Source organism: Oryzias latipes, chromosome 5 (assembly GCF_002234675.1).
Source record: "Oryzias latipes chromosome 5, ASM223467v1".
NCBI lineage: Eukaryota > Metazoa > Chordata > Actinopteri > Beloniformes > Adrianichthyidae > Oryzias > Oryzias latipes.
In genome coordinates, this window is record NC_019863.2 from 26943483 (window position 1) to 26961828 (window position 18346).

The 18346-nt window shown below is 39.8% G+C and overlaps 2 protein-coding genes across 2 annotated transcripts; both read left to right on the forward strand.

Annotated features, from left to right (window-relative positions):
• The first annotated feature begins 565 nt into the window (after positions 1–565).
• On the forward strand, positions 566–9341 carry npepl1 (aminopeptidase like 1). Its single transcript, XM_004069109.4, has 12 exons — positions 566–764; positions 2067–2252; positions 2388–2558; positions 2656–2745; positions 2941–3022; positions 4219–4361; positions 5664–5741; positions 5844–5944; positions 6119–6242; positions 6315–6491; positions 7304–7414; positions 8586–9341. Exons 1-12 carry the CDS (start codon positions 615–617, stop codon positions 8742–8744), a joined length of 1572 nt encoding a protein of 523 aa, XP_004069157.1. The 5' UTR covers positions 566–614; the 3' UTR covers positions 8745–9341.
• A 616-nt stretch (positions 9342–9957) lies between these two features.
• Positions 9958–18342, forward strand: ctsz (cathepsin Z). Its single transcript, XM_023955174.1, has 6 exons — positions 9958–10449; positions 12830–12993; positions 13080–13259; positions 16145–16295; positions 17281–17443; positions 17797–18342. Exons 1-6 carry the CDS (start codon positions 10166–10168, stop codon positions 17920–17922), a joined length of 1068 nt encoding a protein of 355 aa, XP_023810942.1. The 5' UTR covers positions 9958–10165; the 3' UTR covers positions 17923–18342.
• Positions 18343–18346: the final 4 nt, after the last annotated feature.

Genomic DNA, 18346 nt, shown 5'->3' on the forward strand with positions numbered 1-18346 from the left:
ATTCATCTTTATTAATGAAATAAAATTTTAGTTTGGACTCAATTATGATTTCAAATATGTTTTAAAAAGTTGCTTAAGTATCTGCTTTTGGGATTCTGCTTGTGGGGATTGAACAATGTAAAGGTTTTTCAGTTTTATGGCGTACATTTTTTATGAGATGTTCTTTAACGCAGCCATTATTTTTGCATGTGTTCCTGTTGCTTTATTTTTACACTCGTCATTTACAAATAAACCATTTTAAGAAAGTGCGACTGGATTTAAAGGAATTCTTTGCAGCTTTGGGGAAATATAGCACAAAAAGGAAGAAAATGTAGATTTAGATGATTATTTGTGCATACAGAACTCCTTGGCAATATGACTCATTTAAATTGAGTTACATTTGTGATAAATACATTTTTGTGAGATGAGGTGAAAATGTATTATATAAACAGTATTAAATCGACTTTTTTATTTTAAAGAAAAGTAAATTATGCGCTACGTTTAATTCCCACCTCTCACCAGTAGAGGTCGACAGATGACCGCTTAGCTTCTGGTCTGAGCGCATCAAAGCATTTTTGTCCCCTGCGAGTTGCCGTCGCCTTCTTCTCTCGGCGTAGTTCTCTGGAGTCCCAAAAATGGCGAACGTGATGTTGGAGTTTAAACCTTCTGCCGGTGACTCGGAGCCTCATAGTCGCCCTGTCCTTATTATTGGACAGCTGAGCAACCTGCAGCAAGTCAACTGGAGCCAAATCAAAGGAAAGCTGCAGCATGCCGTCAGCAAAGAGGTGATGTTTAGCGCGCGGCAGCCAGCCAACTAGCTCAAGCTAACAGCTAAGCTTCTGTCACAGTTCAAAGCACGTTTACAAGTAACGGTTAAATCCACGTGCATTATATCTAAGATTGTTCCTTTTTTCATACGGACTTAAATTGTGTTAGTTTTTTAGTCAACGCAACGTAACTGAAAAGAAAAGGCTTCTTCTGGTGCCTTTAGCAGTTGACGCCGTCGGTGACTCGGTCAGTCAGCGATGATTGACTTAACAGCAAAAGTCTATTTAAGTCCTAAGTTGGCTGCTTGCTAATTAAAAGGTTCCAGCAGTAATTACCCAGCAGCATCTTGGAGCTCTAACAGTTTAAGCCTCTATCACTTCCTGGTTTTCTATGATAGAATTATATGACAGTACGAGCCCGCAAAAATACTGTAAAACATTCAGTCATCACATATTTATATTAATCACCACGGATTATCATTATTACTATGTTTTATTAGTCAAGTTTGACAAAGCAGATGTGCTGCTTTACTTAACATTTTACACTTATCAATATTGTTTTCCCTTGATATTTGTGTAGTCTTAGGGGCTGAGTTTTCTAAAAATAAAAAATTGACGTCAATTCAGGCAAGTAGTTTTCAATACTTGTCCTGTTTGCTTTGTGCAAAATTTCTTAATTTTGAAAATGACAGTCTCCCCTTGTTTCAGTTTAAATATGTAAACGCTATTTCCTATCCAAACAAATTTGAAAGGGAAGTTAATTAATCAAAAAAATTAAAATAAAATTCAAACATGGTTTAAATTTAACCTACTAAAGACTCGTTCCGATCATCTTTTGATCTATATTTAATGTTCAGGAACATAGTTTCTGCAGAGCAGAAGTAGCTTATTAGAAAATCGCCTCTGAGTTTTGGTTGGACTTTTGACGCAGAGTAACCCCACCAGCTTGAAGGAGGAAAACGAAGAAGACTAACGTGGATCTAGTCGTCTACGAGTGGATGCATCAAAATGGAATTTGTTGTCCGCCCAGAGTATTTTCTATGTAACAACTATCATGTTTTTCAAACGCCATGTTTTGTTCTACCTCTGAGTCACAGAAATTTGAATAACGAAATACTTGAAATGAAATTTTTAGCTTAATTTTCCATCATCAGGAAACCGCCACAAGAGCACGTTAAAAACGGCAAACACACAACTTTCATAGAGATGCTCAGTTGTAGTTTTAAAGTAGTGCATCTGTTTAGACTGCATGCTCCTTTACAGTGGGTTGTTTGTGGAGAACCTAAACAGTTTTTTCTTTCTTGCATCTTGTCTCTTCAGACCTGGCAGGCAGCTCTCGGTACTTTGAACCCAAACCCCACGGACAGCTGCTCCCTGTACCTCAACCAAGCCGCTGTGGCTGCCCTTCCTTCACGCGTCAGCAGACACAACAGCCCCTCTTCTGCCCACTTTCTTTCTCGCATAGTTCGTTCTTGCCTTCCTGGAGGCAGCAATCGTTGCATTGTGGTCAGTGTATTCAATTTCTGTTGACTATTAGTGATTGTCCTTTATTGTCTTGCTTTGTTCTGGTACGTCTGGGAGTTTTTGGGTTATCCAGTAGAGAAGCTTGTTATCAAACGGGGTTCTTTCATTCCCGTCCAGATGGTGTGTGAGCGCTCAGACGTGTTTGCTTCCAGCTGTGCCATTGCAAGGGCTTTTCCCATCTTCTCACGCCGCTCCACCGCCTCACGCAGGACCGACAAAAAGCATGTAACTGTGGAGTTTCTAATTGTTGGGAACGACAGCAGTTCTTTGGATCCTGCAGAACTTGAGGTAAACACATCAGTGACTTGATTTATTGGTGCCGCACATTTCAGGGCTGTGCGATTCCAGTTGTTTGCAGTAGCTTCAAAGCTTTTCTTCTGTTCAGTGTCTCTCCAACACCGCCGATGGTGTTCGGCTAGCAGCTCGGATCGTGGACACACCATGCAATGAGATGAACACCGACCACTTCCTGGATGTAAGTCAGTCTTTAGGGAAACAGGCTGATTTTCATGCAGCTGTAACCAGTCATTCCCTCTCTTATTAGATACGTGTCATTAATTCTTTATCCTTGTAATCAAAAACAGAGGTAATTTTGTGAAGTGTAGCCAAACTTAAGTGTTTTTTTTTTATTATTATTCTTAGCAGCTTTTTTGATCCCTTTTGGTTTTAGGAAATAAAAGCTGTTGGAGACGAGCTCGCCATCACTCCAGTCATCATTCGTGGAGAGGAGCTGAAGCAGAGAGGGTTTGGAGGTACGACCCGAGTGGAAGTCTTTTCATTCAGCCAATACTTTATTTGATTCGTTTTGTTGTGCTGTTGATGCAGTCTGTGTTTTCAATGGTTTAGTGTAAAAAGGGAATCCGATTTTGAAATGTAAAATATCAGATTCCCTTTCTAAAATTGACATTTTCTCAGTAATCATTTTTTTTTGTTGAAAATTGGAAAAAAGAATAAATGTAAAGTTTGTGTTGGGGGGGGGGGGGGGGTTACTCTGCAGTCCAGTTTTTTTGTTATTATTATTATTCCTGATTTTAAAGGAAACTTAACCTATAGTGAAACAGATGAATCATTTAGTTGTAAGCGGCACAAAAACATTAAATAAAACGTCTTCTGAGTTTGAATTAGTTTAATGCTGGAAACTTGTTTTGCTTTTGGACTTGCTTTGGAAAACCGGTTTGGGTGCATTCAAGACTCACTTTTTGTTGTAAAGCAGCACTTTTTTCATACAATCTTAGTTGCACAAAGGGCTTCACATGACCCCCATTAACCCCAACACACACACACACACACACACACACACACACACAAGTATTAGTGAATAATAAGATGCATTAAAACACACCTGCAAGCATATTAACTAAGTCATTAGATTAATATGATTTAGAAATCTCGGTTGGGTTTTATTGGATTAAGGAAACTCCAGGAGATGTTTTTTTTTGACCCATTTAAAATCTAAAAGCAATAAACCTGAACTGAAGACCTTCATAAATCTCACTGAATGTCTTCTCTAACAATCTGTGGCTTAATTTCAAACATTCCTGAATTCTTCATTTTATAAGGAACAGAAGAGACTTGGATCATTTGCTGCCGTCTGATGTCCTTCATCTGTTTTGTTATTTTAGTGTTTTCCCCCACAATATCGCATTTTAAGTAGATATTTTTCCTAGTGGAGTAAATACTATGAGAGGGCAAACTTGGGCTTAGAGGTGATATGGACAACCTAAAAATGCACTTTGTTTGTTGCACTCTGCATAGGCTGTGAATATAGACCTACATTTTTCACATTAAGTAGATTTTCATGTTGCCAGTGTCTCTGAAATGACAAACTACAGGAATCTCTGTCAAACCTAAAGTCTGATTTTTGTAAAACCCACAAATGTTGCAGCTCGGTCTGATTTTCTCTGGGAGTTGAAGTAACACTTAGTCGTTTTTCTCTTTGTCCTCTCAGGTATTTATGGTGTGGGAAAGGCAGCAGAGCATCCTCCAGCATTGGCAGTTCTGAGCCACACGCCGGACGGGGCGACCCAGACCATTGCATGGGTGGGAAAGGGCATCGTGTATGACACAGGAGGACTTAGCATCAAAGGAAAGGTACGCACAATTCCCCCAGTACAAACGACAGATCTGCAGTTGTTATTACATAGACCAGCTCAAGGGCCAAACGCTGATGTGGCCAGGATATACATTTCCTTTCAAAAAAAATTTTTTAATGCGGCCCCCAGGACTTTCTAAAAACAGACGCAATCTGGCACCACTTATTTATAAATCATTTGAGAGGAGTGGACATGAGCGAGGAACAGATTCATTTGTTTTTCCTCACACAGGTTTGTTCTTCTGAATAAGAGAACCATTTTCCTGTTCACATGATTCACATTTAGAAGTTTACAGTAAGCGGTTAATTGTGAATATGTAACATTTTATATAACCCAGATTTAAAGAGGTGTCTTCAGACTTTTACTACATTTTATTTCTATTCTTCAGGCATGAAATTCACAGTAATTTTTGTTAACATGTATTTAGATGTGCCCTGCGACAGACTGCAGACCTGTCACCAAATCGGTCCGTCTCAGAGTGGCCTAATGGTTTCCACACTACGACGTTCAATTCCCAATGGTTGTTGTAAAAATTGGACCTTTTGGCTCCTTGCCGGACACTTAGCATTGAGGGTTTGGATTGAAGAAGCAGTGCAGCCTCACTCCGAAGCGATAACTGAAGGGCTGGTGTTAACCACAAGGGGGATCAACAGAATTACGGACGGGCCGCCAAGACTGAAAGAAATGACAATTTCGCTATGTGCGTGTGCCGTAAGTGTAGGTAGGGAAAAAACACAAGTAGGACAGATTGTTGGAACACCAGCAGAAGCCCCACTGTGTGCCAAGAGAAGAGGGAGAGTAAAAGATTCTCATTGTCGTTAAACACGGTGACGTTTGTTTCAGAGGATGTTCGATTGACCGTTCTGCGTGTCAAACCCGTTTTTTTTCCCTTTCTGAGTCACGGGGCTGCTGGAACCTATCCTAACCACTTGCGAAGGGCGAAGGCAGGGGACTCCGTGGACAAATCGCCAGTCTGTCACAGAGCCACAATCATACACCCATGCACTCTCACATTCACACCAAGGGACAATTTAGAGTAACCAATTAAGCTATGAAGCATGTTTTTGGACGGTGGGAGGAAGCCAGAGTCCCCGGAGAAACCACGCATGCACGGGGAGAACATGCAAACTCCACACAGGTCCCCCATTGGTCGACGTAATGAGCACCCCTAGTCTGGTAGATTCTAGTTGTTTTCCACTTTGCACTCTGAGATGGAAAATAAAAAAGTAAATGATCTCATATAACTTAGAATGAATTACAATTGCAGAGGTCAAACCTGTACACATCTTTCTTCTCTTAGACCACCATGCCTGGGATGAAGAGAGACTGTGGGGGGGCGGCTGCCATTTTGGGAGCCTTTAAAGCCACTATTAAACAGGTGAGACAGGAAAACTGTTGTATTGTTCCATGCCAGAGGTCTCTGAGCCTCGTCTGTACGTCAGAGGTTTTGTGCTTAGAATGAATGTTCTCCTCGCTTCAGGGCTTCAAGGATAACCTTCACGCGGTGTTCTGCCTCGCTGAGAATTCAGTTGGACCCACAGCCACTCGACCTGATGACATCCACACTCTGTACTCTGGAAAGTGAGTGTTTTTGTTTAAAAAGGATTTACATTTTATTCAGTTTCCCAGAGACGGAATTCTTGATTTAATTTGATGCTTGTTGTGACAAAGTGGCTGCTTATGGCTCATGTTTTAGATCGGTTTCCAAGCCAAACCATGTGAGGCAATCCTCAAAATGTGAGTTTGTTTCTAAAGGACCGTAGAGATCAACAACACTGATGCAGAGGGCAGGCTGGTGCTTGCTGACGGGGTTGTCTACGCCTGCAAGGACCTGTCTGCTGATATCATCTTGGATATGGCCACACTGACAGGAGCTCAGGTGAATGTTAAAAGAACATCCACCCACATTTTCACCCGAACATCCTTTAAATTGTCTGTGTTTCTTATGTAGGGAATCTCCACAGGAAAGTACCACGCTGCTGTGATGACCAACAGCGAGCAGTGGGAAGTGGCTTGTGTTCGTGCCGGCCGCAGCAGCGGGGATCTGGCTCACCCTCTGGTCTTCTGTCCTGAGCTGCACTTCAGCGAGTTTACCTCCGCTGTGGCTGACATGAAGAACTCTGTGGCTGTGAGTGACAAGGATTCTTCCAAATGTCCTAGCAAACACAACTTCCAGTCGGAAACTCGGGACGATTTAGAGGATTTTCCAAAATGAAATGCACAAGAGCAGGACTTTCTCTTTGCTAAACATGGGAGATGCAACAATTCGATTTTGTTTCGGTTCGGTACAGAATTTGTTTTACAAAGCAGCATTAAAAACAACCAAAAATTTAGAAAAGTCCTTTATTTTTATTTGCTAATAAGCAAGTAAGAGTGAAGCAGACCTTTCGGTTGGCTCATACTAAGCCTGACGTAAAGCAATACAACACACATTTTTGACACTTGAAGTGTAAACATGTGCAAAAAGGATGCAACAATTCACTTTGCTCAACGATGTAAAATGCAGTTTAATTTGAAACGGAGACTCGTGGTGTTCCTTCTGATCTTTACTTCAGAACTTTGGCCTTCAAATCTTCACTTTTTGACTCACTTTGCAATTTTGTATTAAGGATTTTATTTTACCATTAATGGCAATTTTTAAGTAACATTTGTTTTTATTTACTTCCCCAGCTCGTGGTAAACAACTTGAGAATGAGATTTGTTTACATTTCCGCTCACGTTTAAGTAAAAATGAGAATTTTCTGGCTTTGTATGTTGGCGCAATAAAGTTTCAGAACCTCATGAAGAAAGAGCTTCGGCTCTACACCTATAGCCGCTTTTGTCTAATGAAACTGTTTGACACGTTCATATAGCTGTGTGGAGTGCTACAGACTGGAAAGTTGTATATTAGATTGAATTATTATTGAATTATTACTAAATATGTTTCTTCTGTTGTTGTAGGATCGGGAAAACGCCCAGAGCTCCTGTGCCGGCCTTTTTATTGGTTCTCACCTGGGCTTTGACTGGCCCGGCGTCTGGGTCCACGTTGACATCGCCTCCCCTGTTCATGCTGTGAGTATCTTATCAGTCCAAAGCATTAGATTCTCTCGTTCTCTAGTTTGAAATGTAATTGGTAGGAGGGGGTTGTAGAAGGCCAGACTCCGTCAGACCGCAGAGCCTTTTTAAGGTGGTTTGGTGCCTGCAAAGTCTGGGAAGGTCCTGCTACCATGACAACACAATTTTCAACGATATTTACTGCTAAATTTTATCTGCTGTATTTTCAAATAATACAGAAACCTGTTTAAGAAAAACATGTTACAACTCTGCAGGCTCAAAACATTCTAGTTGAATTAAGCTCTACACTCGATGCCTACAGTTGATTTGTCCAACCTGTGTGAGCCTTTAAAACCAGAAAGCTAAAGACCAAAGCTGAGTTGTCTTATGAAATAAATCCTCTGTACTTTGTCATTTTTTTTGTTAAGCTAATTTATTTTGGTTAAAAGAGAACTGAGTTTGACAGGCTTCTAATGACAATTTTCTTTGACTCAAAACAATTTTCATTAAGCTTCAGTGAATTTGATGAGATCATTTCCACTGCCAGATTAATGAAGTGCCATCATAAATTAAATGTCATCGTGTCACGCTAAACCTGTTCCCTGAATATGTTTTTGCTGCAAATAAATACACATTTCCAGCTCTGTCAAATTATTCTTTCAAAAACCAGAAAATCGCTTTATGACATGCTTCTGTTATGTGACCCGATGCAGCATCTTATTTCTTTGTTGACAAGTCTGGAAATGTCCTCACAACCCAGACATCTTTATATTAAAAAGAATCCTGTGATGAAGGGGGACGGACAGATCACAAAAATTTCTAAATGTTCAATGTTTTTATGTAGCAAAAGAAAAAAAAGAGCAGAAGGTTAAATGGGGTTTAAAGACTTCAAACTGAAAAGTTTTACTTCTCATAATTCTAAGATTTGACCTGGCAGAACAGAAGGATGGTTATATTTACAATTCATTAACCACTTAGCCAGAGTAAATGAATGATCTAACAGGTTTTGAATTTTTTTAAGTAGAAACGTTTCTGTTTGAAAACACCTTTTACTGTATTTCCTGTGAGTTGTTTGTGGAAGCTTTGTGTTGGTTTTGTGTTTTTTGTTCTTCTAAAGAAGCTCACAAATGTTCTTTAACAACAATAAATAACTTTTCAGAAATCTGTATTAAAGTTTTTTTCTTTTTAGGGGGAGCGTGCCACTGGTTTTGGCGTTGCTCTGCTCATGGCCCTCTTTGGTCAGGCATCAGAAGACTCCCTGCTGAACAAAGTGTCTCCTCTGGGTGCTCCTGCCAGCAGGGCTGAAGACGAGATGGAGCGTGACTGCAAGAGAAGGAGACTTGTTTAGAAGCTGTTCACTCCTCTGCTGGTCCACTGCCACAACACCCTTGATTTCATTATTTTGTTTTAAACTCGTCATGTGTGAGGCTCTCGCCTTCCTACTGTGGTTATGTTCTGCAGGAAGGTGTCAGCGTGTTAGCTTCAGCAGAGATTTCCTGTAACCGTATTAATTAACAGGTTTCAGATTTGACTTCATACCTCACAAGCTTTAGCTTTCACTGAGAATTTGATACTTTATGCAATCCAAGGATAACGCCATACATGCTGTCTTAGAAATTGTGAAATGTAGAAATTGTGAAATGTACTTGATTGCACAGTTCTATTTGCTGTCCATGACAATTGTCTTCATCTTGCTTCGAACAGTTGTGATCCTTGCAGCTCGATGGAGGACTCGGTTTACACTTTCATGATGTTGGATGGGCTTGATCGATCTTTGTCTGATTGATGCACAAATACAATCTTTTTTGGGGGGTGCCAACTGTCTTTTTTTGTGCGTGTAGTACTCTATAAAAGCATATTATCTTTAAAGTTGACTTTTAGTCTATAAATGCACTTTTTATTCTGATAATCTTTGCATTTTCTATAATAAAGTCTCCGAACTGCGTTCAAGCATTATCCCTGACTATTCTGCCCGTAGCTGTGATGATGGAATATGGTTCATATCTGCATCTTATCAGTGACTGCTTTGTCTTTTAAAAAGTGACAGCAGCCAGTTTGGGTCAATACTAAAAAAGACCAAATTTGGATTATCCATGTTAGGAGAAATTCCTCCATTTTTAGTTGTAATATCTTCTCAGATCGATTTTAGATACAAATATTAAAATGAAAAACAATGTTTTGACTTAAACTTAGATTTGTTCACATTAATGTAAAATTCATCCTATTTTCAAGCGGTCTTTTTCTTTCACAGATTTTCGTAATGAAAATGTGTCCTTACATTATACTAAAAAGTTGAAATTGAAATTTGTGAGGAAAAAACATCTGTTAGACGTCACTCTTCAATCAAACTTTATTTAAACTTTCATGTAACAAAGTTTAGAATTTATCAAATAAACGAAGCACTTTATAATTTATACATGTTTAATTTAAATAAGAATACATTTTAATTTATAAGCAGTGAAAATTTACATATATTTTTATGTTGGTTCGTGGACAAAACAATCTGCGTAAAGCAGTTTCTTTTTGGGAAAAAAAAGTCTTATTTTTTTACATTAATTTGCTGAGTCATGGCCTTATATGTCATGTGATCATAAAACTTTTTGTTATTTTGTTTGTTTAATTTACAGTAATAACCTTGTAGAGGGTTCAAATGGGGAGGTGCAGACACGTGGATGCTTTACCAGAATAACCCATTAGAACTGTAGAGATTCATGCAAAAATGTAAGCTGTATTCAGGCTTCCTGTAAACATGTGGCGCGCGAGCTGCTGATGCGGTCATGTGACTTTTCGTTTTACAACCGCTTGACTTGTTTAAGTTCTTGCGATCTTCCACAGAAAGTCCGTCAGTGCGCAGGTCGTCTGAGCTCGCACGTGCCCGTTTGTCCTCTGTCTGCGTGCAGGTCTTCAGTTCTAACGGGGAAGATGTTCGGGAAGGCAGCCGTGGTCGGTGTCCTGGTTTCGGCGGTGCTGTCCTCCGCTTCCGCCGGGGTGTTCTTCAACAAGAAACAGCCCTGCTATGTTCGCAAAGCCGGGACGAACCTGTCCGGAGTCAGGTCAGTTTGACTGGCGGAACTACACTACCCAGCAACCAACGATTTTCTGGAAGAAAAAAAAAATCTGAAAAGGGGGACAGGAAAAAGTTGATTTATTTATCATTTATGATCATTTTTTTTACTGCTGAATTGCTAGCTTGGATTGTTAGCCGGATTGGTTCTCTTAGCTCGGTTAAGCATAAATCAGATCATCTCTGTCAAAGAACAAATTCACACTCCAATATAATGTAGTGATTATTTTTGATCAAATAAAGTGAAAAGAACATATATATTTTTCGTAATTTTAAGGGAAAAAAATAAAAGTAAAGATTCTATAAAATTAAAAAGATGGTCTAGGTCACATTTTGATCTAAATTTTAAGTGTTGTTAAACATTTCTTACCCCAAACACTCTCCGATCTACATAAACCCATACCAGTAACCAAATATGTTTTTATTATTTGTTATAAAAAATACGTTCATTTTTATACCATTTTATTTGTTTATAGGCTATGTATAACAATATGCATTTATTACATTTTTACAGTTTTAGACTTTAAGTGCGTTCACAAGGATTTGGATTTCTTTGATCTACATTTGTCTTTATGTGTAATCTCAGATTTACTGTAACAGCAGCCATGATAAAAAAAAAGAAAAAAAAAATCAGGAAAGAGGAACAAAAAGTTATCACGAGGTTTGATGAGTCATCAGACCATAAGGAGGCTGGAGTTTTCTTTTTTTTTTTTTATCTGAGAGGAACAGGAAGTATCTTTATCACACACTGCTGCTGTTTCTATTGTTTTGCCAGTAAAGGATTTGTAACTACATGTTGCTGTCAGAACACCAAAGTCTCCCTCGGTGTCTGTCAGGTGTTTGAGTCGCTCAACAACGGGGAAAAGAAAGTGAAACAGAAAATCTACAAAAAGCGTCTTCACTCTATCAACTATTAGAAACAGAAGTTAATTGTACAAAAAGGCTCTACAGATCACATTTCGTCTGAGAGTCTTTGGTATTGAAGACCTACTCTGATGAAAACTGTGTTGTACTTGTAGCCTTTTTCTAAAAAAAAAAGCACAAAATAGTTTTTCTTTTTTCAAATAATTGTGAAACAGATGAAAAAATGTGGTTGGGAAAAGATCGCAACAAGCTCCCTCCATTCTGATGCATCCACTTGTAGACAAATAGATCCATGTACGTCTTTGTTTTCCTTGTCTAAGCTGGAATCTGGATCAAATCTGTACGGCTGGTTAGCTCCAATATTGCATTAGTAAGGGGTGCAAGTGGCTGTAAGCTAGCAGGAAAGAGTGTAATCAGACGGGAAGGGGAGGCTGTGTTACACTATGCCAACAGTCCCACCCACAACTTAGAGGTGAATTTCTAATGAACTACTGCTACTCTGCAGAAACCATGTCCTATAAAACAACACTTAAAAAAAATAATTTTGATTAAAAGAGCACCAGGAATGCTTTAGAAAATGTTCAGAATTGGACTTTGAACTTGAATAAGTGTGTATTCAGACTGGACACATTTGGTTTGCTTAAAGTGAACCAGAGTTTGTTTCCCCCCCAATAATCCGTAACAAATTTTCAGTCCGAATGCACCCTAACAGACCCTGGTCCGGGACCAGGAACCGCTCTTGGAGGTGGTCTTGGTTTGTTTCCAATCAGACTGAGTTTCGTCTGAATACAATCTGTCCTCGGAGCAGAACAACTGAACCAAAACGGCCACCGTATCTGACGTAAACAGAATAGGAATAAAGCAACAGATGAGCCGGACAAATGTAAAGCAACGATTGTCTTGATATCAAACAGAAAAAAAGAGTCCAACTGTTTACTTGTTAGATAGTTTACTTCAACGCCGCTGAAAACGCTTCTTACACACTTTCCTGTAGTTCATTAACAGAATTGTCTGAAAATAATGCCATAAAACCACAACGATGAGACACAGCAACTCATTGAAATGTGGTTGGAAGAATACAGGCTCATTAAAACAATTTTAACGTGACACACATTGCTTCTCACTGTTTTCCCGATAATCTATATGTCAAACAGTTTTTAGCGAACCTTCGTAACCCTTGTGCTATCCTATGGGGTCAAGATGACCATTGAGGTGTTCTCCCTACTATGACAAAGGTGGATAAAGTTGGAGAGGATTTCATGTAATCCATGGCCTTTAGTTGCTTTGCCCCGCCCTCGTAATTCCTGACCAATGAGTGAAGAGATCTTTAGTCATGTGGTTTTGTTTACAAGCTGTAGCCCAGAACAGGAATGTCCACTTGAGGGCAGTCTGATACTGACCAAACGCAAGGTTCAGGACCCGGTCCAGACCAAATGGTTTTCCCAGTCTGAATTCACCACTCGATAAAACTCCAGAGAAGTGTTGAATGATGTGTGTGTTGACAGGACCGCTCCTCGACCTCATGAATATTTAAATGTTTCCGATCTGCCCAAGTCCTGGGACTGGAGGAGCATCAACGGCGTCAACTTTGCCAGCACCACACGGAACCAGCACATTCCCCAGTACTGTGGATCCTGCTGGGCCCATGGCAGCACCAGTGCCATGGCAGGTAGGATCTTTAAGCCAGAGCATTGTGTCTGGACATCAGACTTCCTCAACAGATGTGACAGTTCCCCCTTTTTTTTTGTTTTCTAGATCGCATCAATATCAAGCGAAAAGCAGCCTGGCCTTCTGCATATCTTTCTGTCCAGCATGTGATCGACTGTGGCGAGGCTGGCTCCTGCCATGGTGGAGATCACACTGGGGTGTGGGAGTTTGCCCACACTCACGGCATTCCGGATGAGACCTGCAACAACTATCAGGCCAAAGATCAGGGTCGGTTTTCTACTTTTTTTTTTTTTTTTTATTTAACCTTTATTTAACCAGGAAAGTCCCATTGAGATTAAAAACCTCTTTTGCAAGGGAGTCCTGGCCAAGAGGCAGCAAAAAGTTACAAACACAGACAACAAATAAAATTACATTCAATTATAAAAACAGTTACATATAAAGGAGTTGACCTCAAGTGCTCTCAGTCTGGTTTTAAAATCATTTAAAAAGATAAGATCAGGGAGCTTCCAGTTTTTTTGCAGTGTGTTCCATGACGTGGGAGCAGCGTGAGAAAAAGATCTTTTTCCCAGTTCTGTGCGGACAAATGGAACATTGAGCAACAGTTGATCATTTGAACGCAATGAATATGAATCAACATTTCTCCTCTGTAGTAAATCTCCAATGTAGGAGGGAAGCAGTCCAAGCATGGCCTTGTAAATAAAAATGTACCAGTGTCCTTGCCTTCTTGTGGACAGAGATGACCACCCCACACGAGAGTACAGTTCACAGTGATGTGTTAATGCTCTACAATTGGTGATAAACCTCAGAGCAGCATGATACACAGAGTCTAATCTATAAAGACAATGATTTGAAGCATTCATGTACAAAAGGTCCCCGTAGTCTAAAACAGATAGAAATGTTGCTGTCACAAGTCTTTTTTTTTTACTTTGAAAGAGAAGCAAAGCTTATTTCTAAAAAGAAAACCCAATTTCAGTTTTAGTTTCTTCACAACATTTTCAATGTGGGGCTTGAATGTCAAGGAGTCATCAAGTAAGACCCCAAGGTATTTGTACTCATGTACTTGCTCTATAGCATCTCCGTGAAGAGTGAGAATCTTAGGGAGATCTTCTGGCACCTTTTTGGCATTAGAAAAGAACATGAATTTGGACTTTTCAGCATTTAGGACAAGTTTCAATTGCAGAAGTGTAAGCTGCACATTATCAAAAGCTTTCTGTAAAGATTCAACTGCTTTCGCAGGAGTTCGTCCAAAGCAATAGATAATTGTGTCATCAGCATAAAGATGAATATTAGCATCTTGAAGATCTTGTCCTAGTTCATTAATATATAAAATGAAAAGTAGAGGTCCTAATATTGAACCCTGTGGCACCCCCCTGTGGACATTTAAAAATTCAGAGGACAAGCCATCACATTTAACACACTGAGTCCTTTCATTCAAGTAATTTCTAAACCAGGAAAGCACAGTATTGGAGAATCCAAAACAGCTAAGCCGATGCATTAAAACCCCATGGTCCACAGTATCAAAGGCTTTAGACAAATCAAAAAAAAGCAAAGCACAATGTTGCTTTTTGTCAAGAGCAAGAAGTATGTCGTTGACGACTTTTGTAGCGGCTGTGATTATGCTGTGTTTCTTCCTAAAACCTGATTGCAGCATTGAAAGAAGTTCATTAATCGTTAAATAGTCTTTTAGTTGATCGCTAACAAGAGATTCGAGAATTTTTGACAATACACATAAATTTGATATTGGTCTATAGTTAGATAGGACTGCTGGATCACCTCCCTTTAATACAGGACGAACAAAGGCAGATTTCCAAATAGCAGGTATTTCGCCACTTTGGATTGAGAGGTTAAAAAGTACTGTAAGGGGCTGTGCTACAAAATCAGCTGCAGCTTTCAGAAAAAAAGGTTCTATTGAATCTGGACCAGGATGTTTCCTGGGATCGAGCATCCTGAGTGCCTTATGCACTTGCTGCACCGTAAAGAGAGTAAAGTTGAAGGAATCCCCAGGGAAGAGAGGAGGATCTGTGCAGGGAGTATTGAGTGCTGCACCTTTTTGATTAAATAAGTCTCCACTTGTAATAAAATGTTTGTTAAAGCAATTCAACATATCAACTTTGTCTAGGACTGGAACTGAGTCCTTAAGGACAAATGTTGGAAGAGTTTGAGGAGATTTAATAAGAAAAAGAGACTTAATCACCTTCCAGAATTTGGATGGATTATTAAGATTGTCAGTTGTGACAGATAGGTAATAATCTGATTTGGCTTTTTTGATAAGAGAGGTACATTTATTCCGTAGTTGTCTAAAAGCAGTCCAATCAACGGAGGAATCACCTTTTCTGGCCCTAGCCCATGCTAGGTTACGCATGTGGATAGTGTCTGACAGCTCTGGAGTGAACCAGGGATTCTCCCGTCCCTTCACTCTGAATCTTCTAATTGGAGCATGTTTGTTAACAATGTTGGTAAAAGTGTCTTTAAAGAATGTCAAAGCTAGCTCAACGTTTGGTAAAAGGTCTATCTGCTCCCAATCTATAAGAGATAGATCATGGTGAAAAGCCTGCTCATTAAATAATTTTAGGTTCCTTTTATAGATAATGTTTGGTTTGTTTTGGGGGATTTTAGTATTCCTGCAAGCAGCAACAACACAATGGTCACTCATGTCAGCAAAGAAAACTCCAATTGCAGAAAATTTATGGGGAACGTTTGTTAAAATTAAATCAATTAAGGTGGATTTCTCTGGATGTTTAAGGTTTGGCCTTGTGGGTACATTAACCAATTGACTAAGATTAATAGAATCACAGAAAGTTTTAAATTCCTCTGAAACTGAGGTTAGCCAGTCCCTGTTCAGATCTCCAGCCAGTAGGAGCTCCGTAAACTGAACCTTGGACAGAAGATGTTTCAAAGATGACAAAGCCTCTTTAGTGGCAGAGGGAGGCCTGTAACAGCCTACAACTGTTATACAGAGGGATTCAGCGATTTCAACTTTTAAAGCTAAGAACTCCAGTTGCTTACAGATTGATTCGGATAGTAGAATAGAAGTCTCAAATCTTGATTTAACATAAATTACTATGCCACCACCTTTTTTTGGCCTATCTGTACGCAGTTAGGGTCCTCCGGGTGTGAATCTGATCCGTGCGGGTTTTTCTGTTCCCCTCAAGATTGCAAGCCCTTCAACCAATGCGGCACCTGCACCACCTTCGGAGTGTGCAATGTGGTGAAGAACTACACCTTGTGGAAGGTCGGAGATTACGGTGCTGTCAGCGGGAGAGAGAAGATGATGGCTGAGATCTACGCCAACGGACCGATCAGGTTCGTCAAAGCTTGAATACAGTCGCCTTACAATTTTACAGAATACTTTATCCCTTGTGCTATCTTACATGACCCCACCCTTACATTATCCCTACCATGATAAAGGTGGAAAGATTTCATGTAATCCATGGACACCAGTGAGGTTCACAAATCACTGAAGAAAAAAGGTTCAGCGCACTGTCTAGTGGGTCTACATGACCCAACCCCCAATGTTAAAGTGCCTAGGATAGCACAAGGGTTAAGGCACCAATCGCAAATGCATTCACGTCCAGGTAACGTCTTGAATTTCAGTCTTAGACTTCAAACGCTTCACTCCAAGTGGCTTCATTGAATCATCATTTTTGGAGAAAGCCACTTGGATGAGTGGAAAAATGTTTAGAGAAAGAATATTTCAAGTCCAAAATCCATGACTCAACCACTCTGGTTTGACAAAAAAAGCTCCTTGTTGTGAATTTGCTCCTGATTCATGACAATTTAAATAAATACTCAGAAATGCAGTTTTGAGCTGAATGTTCTAAATATGTCCGCCACAAAACACCAAAAACATAATCAGAGCTGGTCTTTAATAGTTTGTACTCACCTTTAAAAGGAGGTCTTCAGGTTTTTAACATCTACATTTGTATTTTAAAGCTGTAAAAGTTGAAGGTGTCATTTTTTTCAGAGGTTATTTCTGCACGTACACATTACAATCTTCCACGTCAATAAAGAGTCTTCCATTTGAAGCTAAAACTCCCAGCTTGAGTTGTTTATATCTGTTTATTTGGTAGAATGGGATGTTTGCCTGGATAATGATGGATTTGAGAGCTTACTGTTGTAATGATCTATTTTCATACTCGAGCTGCTTTGTGTTTTAGTCTCTCCTCTGTTGTCTTCCTGACAAATGAACAGTCGCGCATTGCTCCACCCGTTCATTTTTTCTTCATCAGATGTTTTAGTAACCATTAATCAGATCCAGTAGATAACCTCTGACCTTTGTGATGCCCAGCTGTGGGATTATGGCCACAGATAAACTGGACGCTTACACGGGCGGTGTATACTCGGAGTACCAGGACGAGCCTTTCATCAACCACATCGTGTCGGTAGCAGGATGGGGGATGGAGGACGGCGTCGAGTACTGGATCGTTCGCAACTCCTGGGGAGAGCCCTGGGTGAGTCTTCAGGCCACGTCACACGTGTAGATTTTGTGCACATTGCTTTGGTCATAAATGAATAAATGTGGAAAAAGTGAGAAAAGTTGTAGTCTTTACGAGAAATTTTCAGATGAACCATGGAAGGTTTAAACCACGCAAAGGACACGTAAATCAGCGTAGAACATGAACCGTGCGTGATTATTGCGCCGTCTATATGCAATTCATTAGTGATTTGTGCATCAATGATGTAATTTTAAAGTTAAGATATCTGATCTTTGGATTGGGATTCTCACACACAAACATGCTTCAATCTGATTCCTCTTCTGTTTTCTGCATCATGGATCTATAATGAATCCGTTTCCTCTCGTCAGGGTGAGAAGGGCTGGCTCCGGATTGTGACCAGCGCCTACAAAGGAGGAAGCGGCAGCTCGTATAATCTGGCGGTGGAGGAGGACTGCATGTATGGAGATCCGATTGTTCCCAAAAACTATGTGTAGATCAGCCTTTAGTCAGCTTTCTGCTGTCATCATTTTCAAATCAGGGAAAGAGGAAACTTTAATACTCGTAAATATAAAAAAAAGGGAACTTTCTCTAGGGCTTCCAGATCAACATCACATCTGTTTTAGATTTTTATGATAAATATTCTGCTGTTTTAAGGAGCTCACTCGTTGCTCATTTCTTGATTTTCAAGCAACAACAAAATTTTAACTAGATAATGCTTTGAATTTTTTAAAAGACAGACGTGGGGTGACTTCCCATGATGCACTACACGCTAATGAAAACTCACTTTTAAATGTGCCTTGTGTGCCTCAGCATGAAGCTCAGATAGTTGCATCTTGCTGTTTTTATGCTCATTTTGCACTTGAAATGATTCAAAGATGTCAAACTATGCCAATAAACATGTATTATCAGACATTTGAA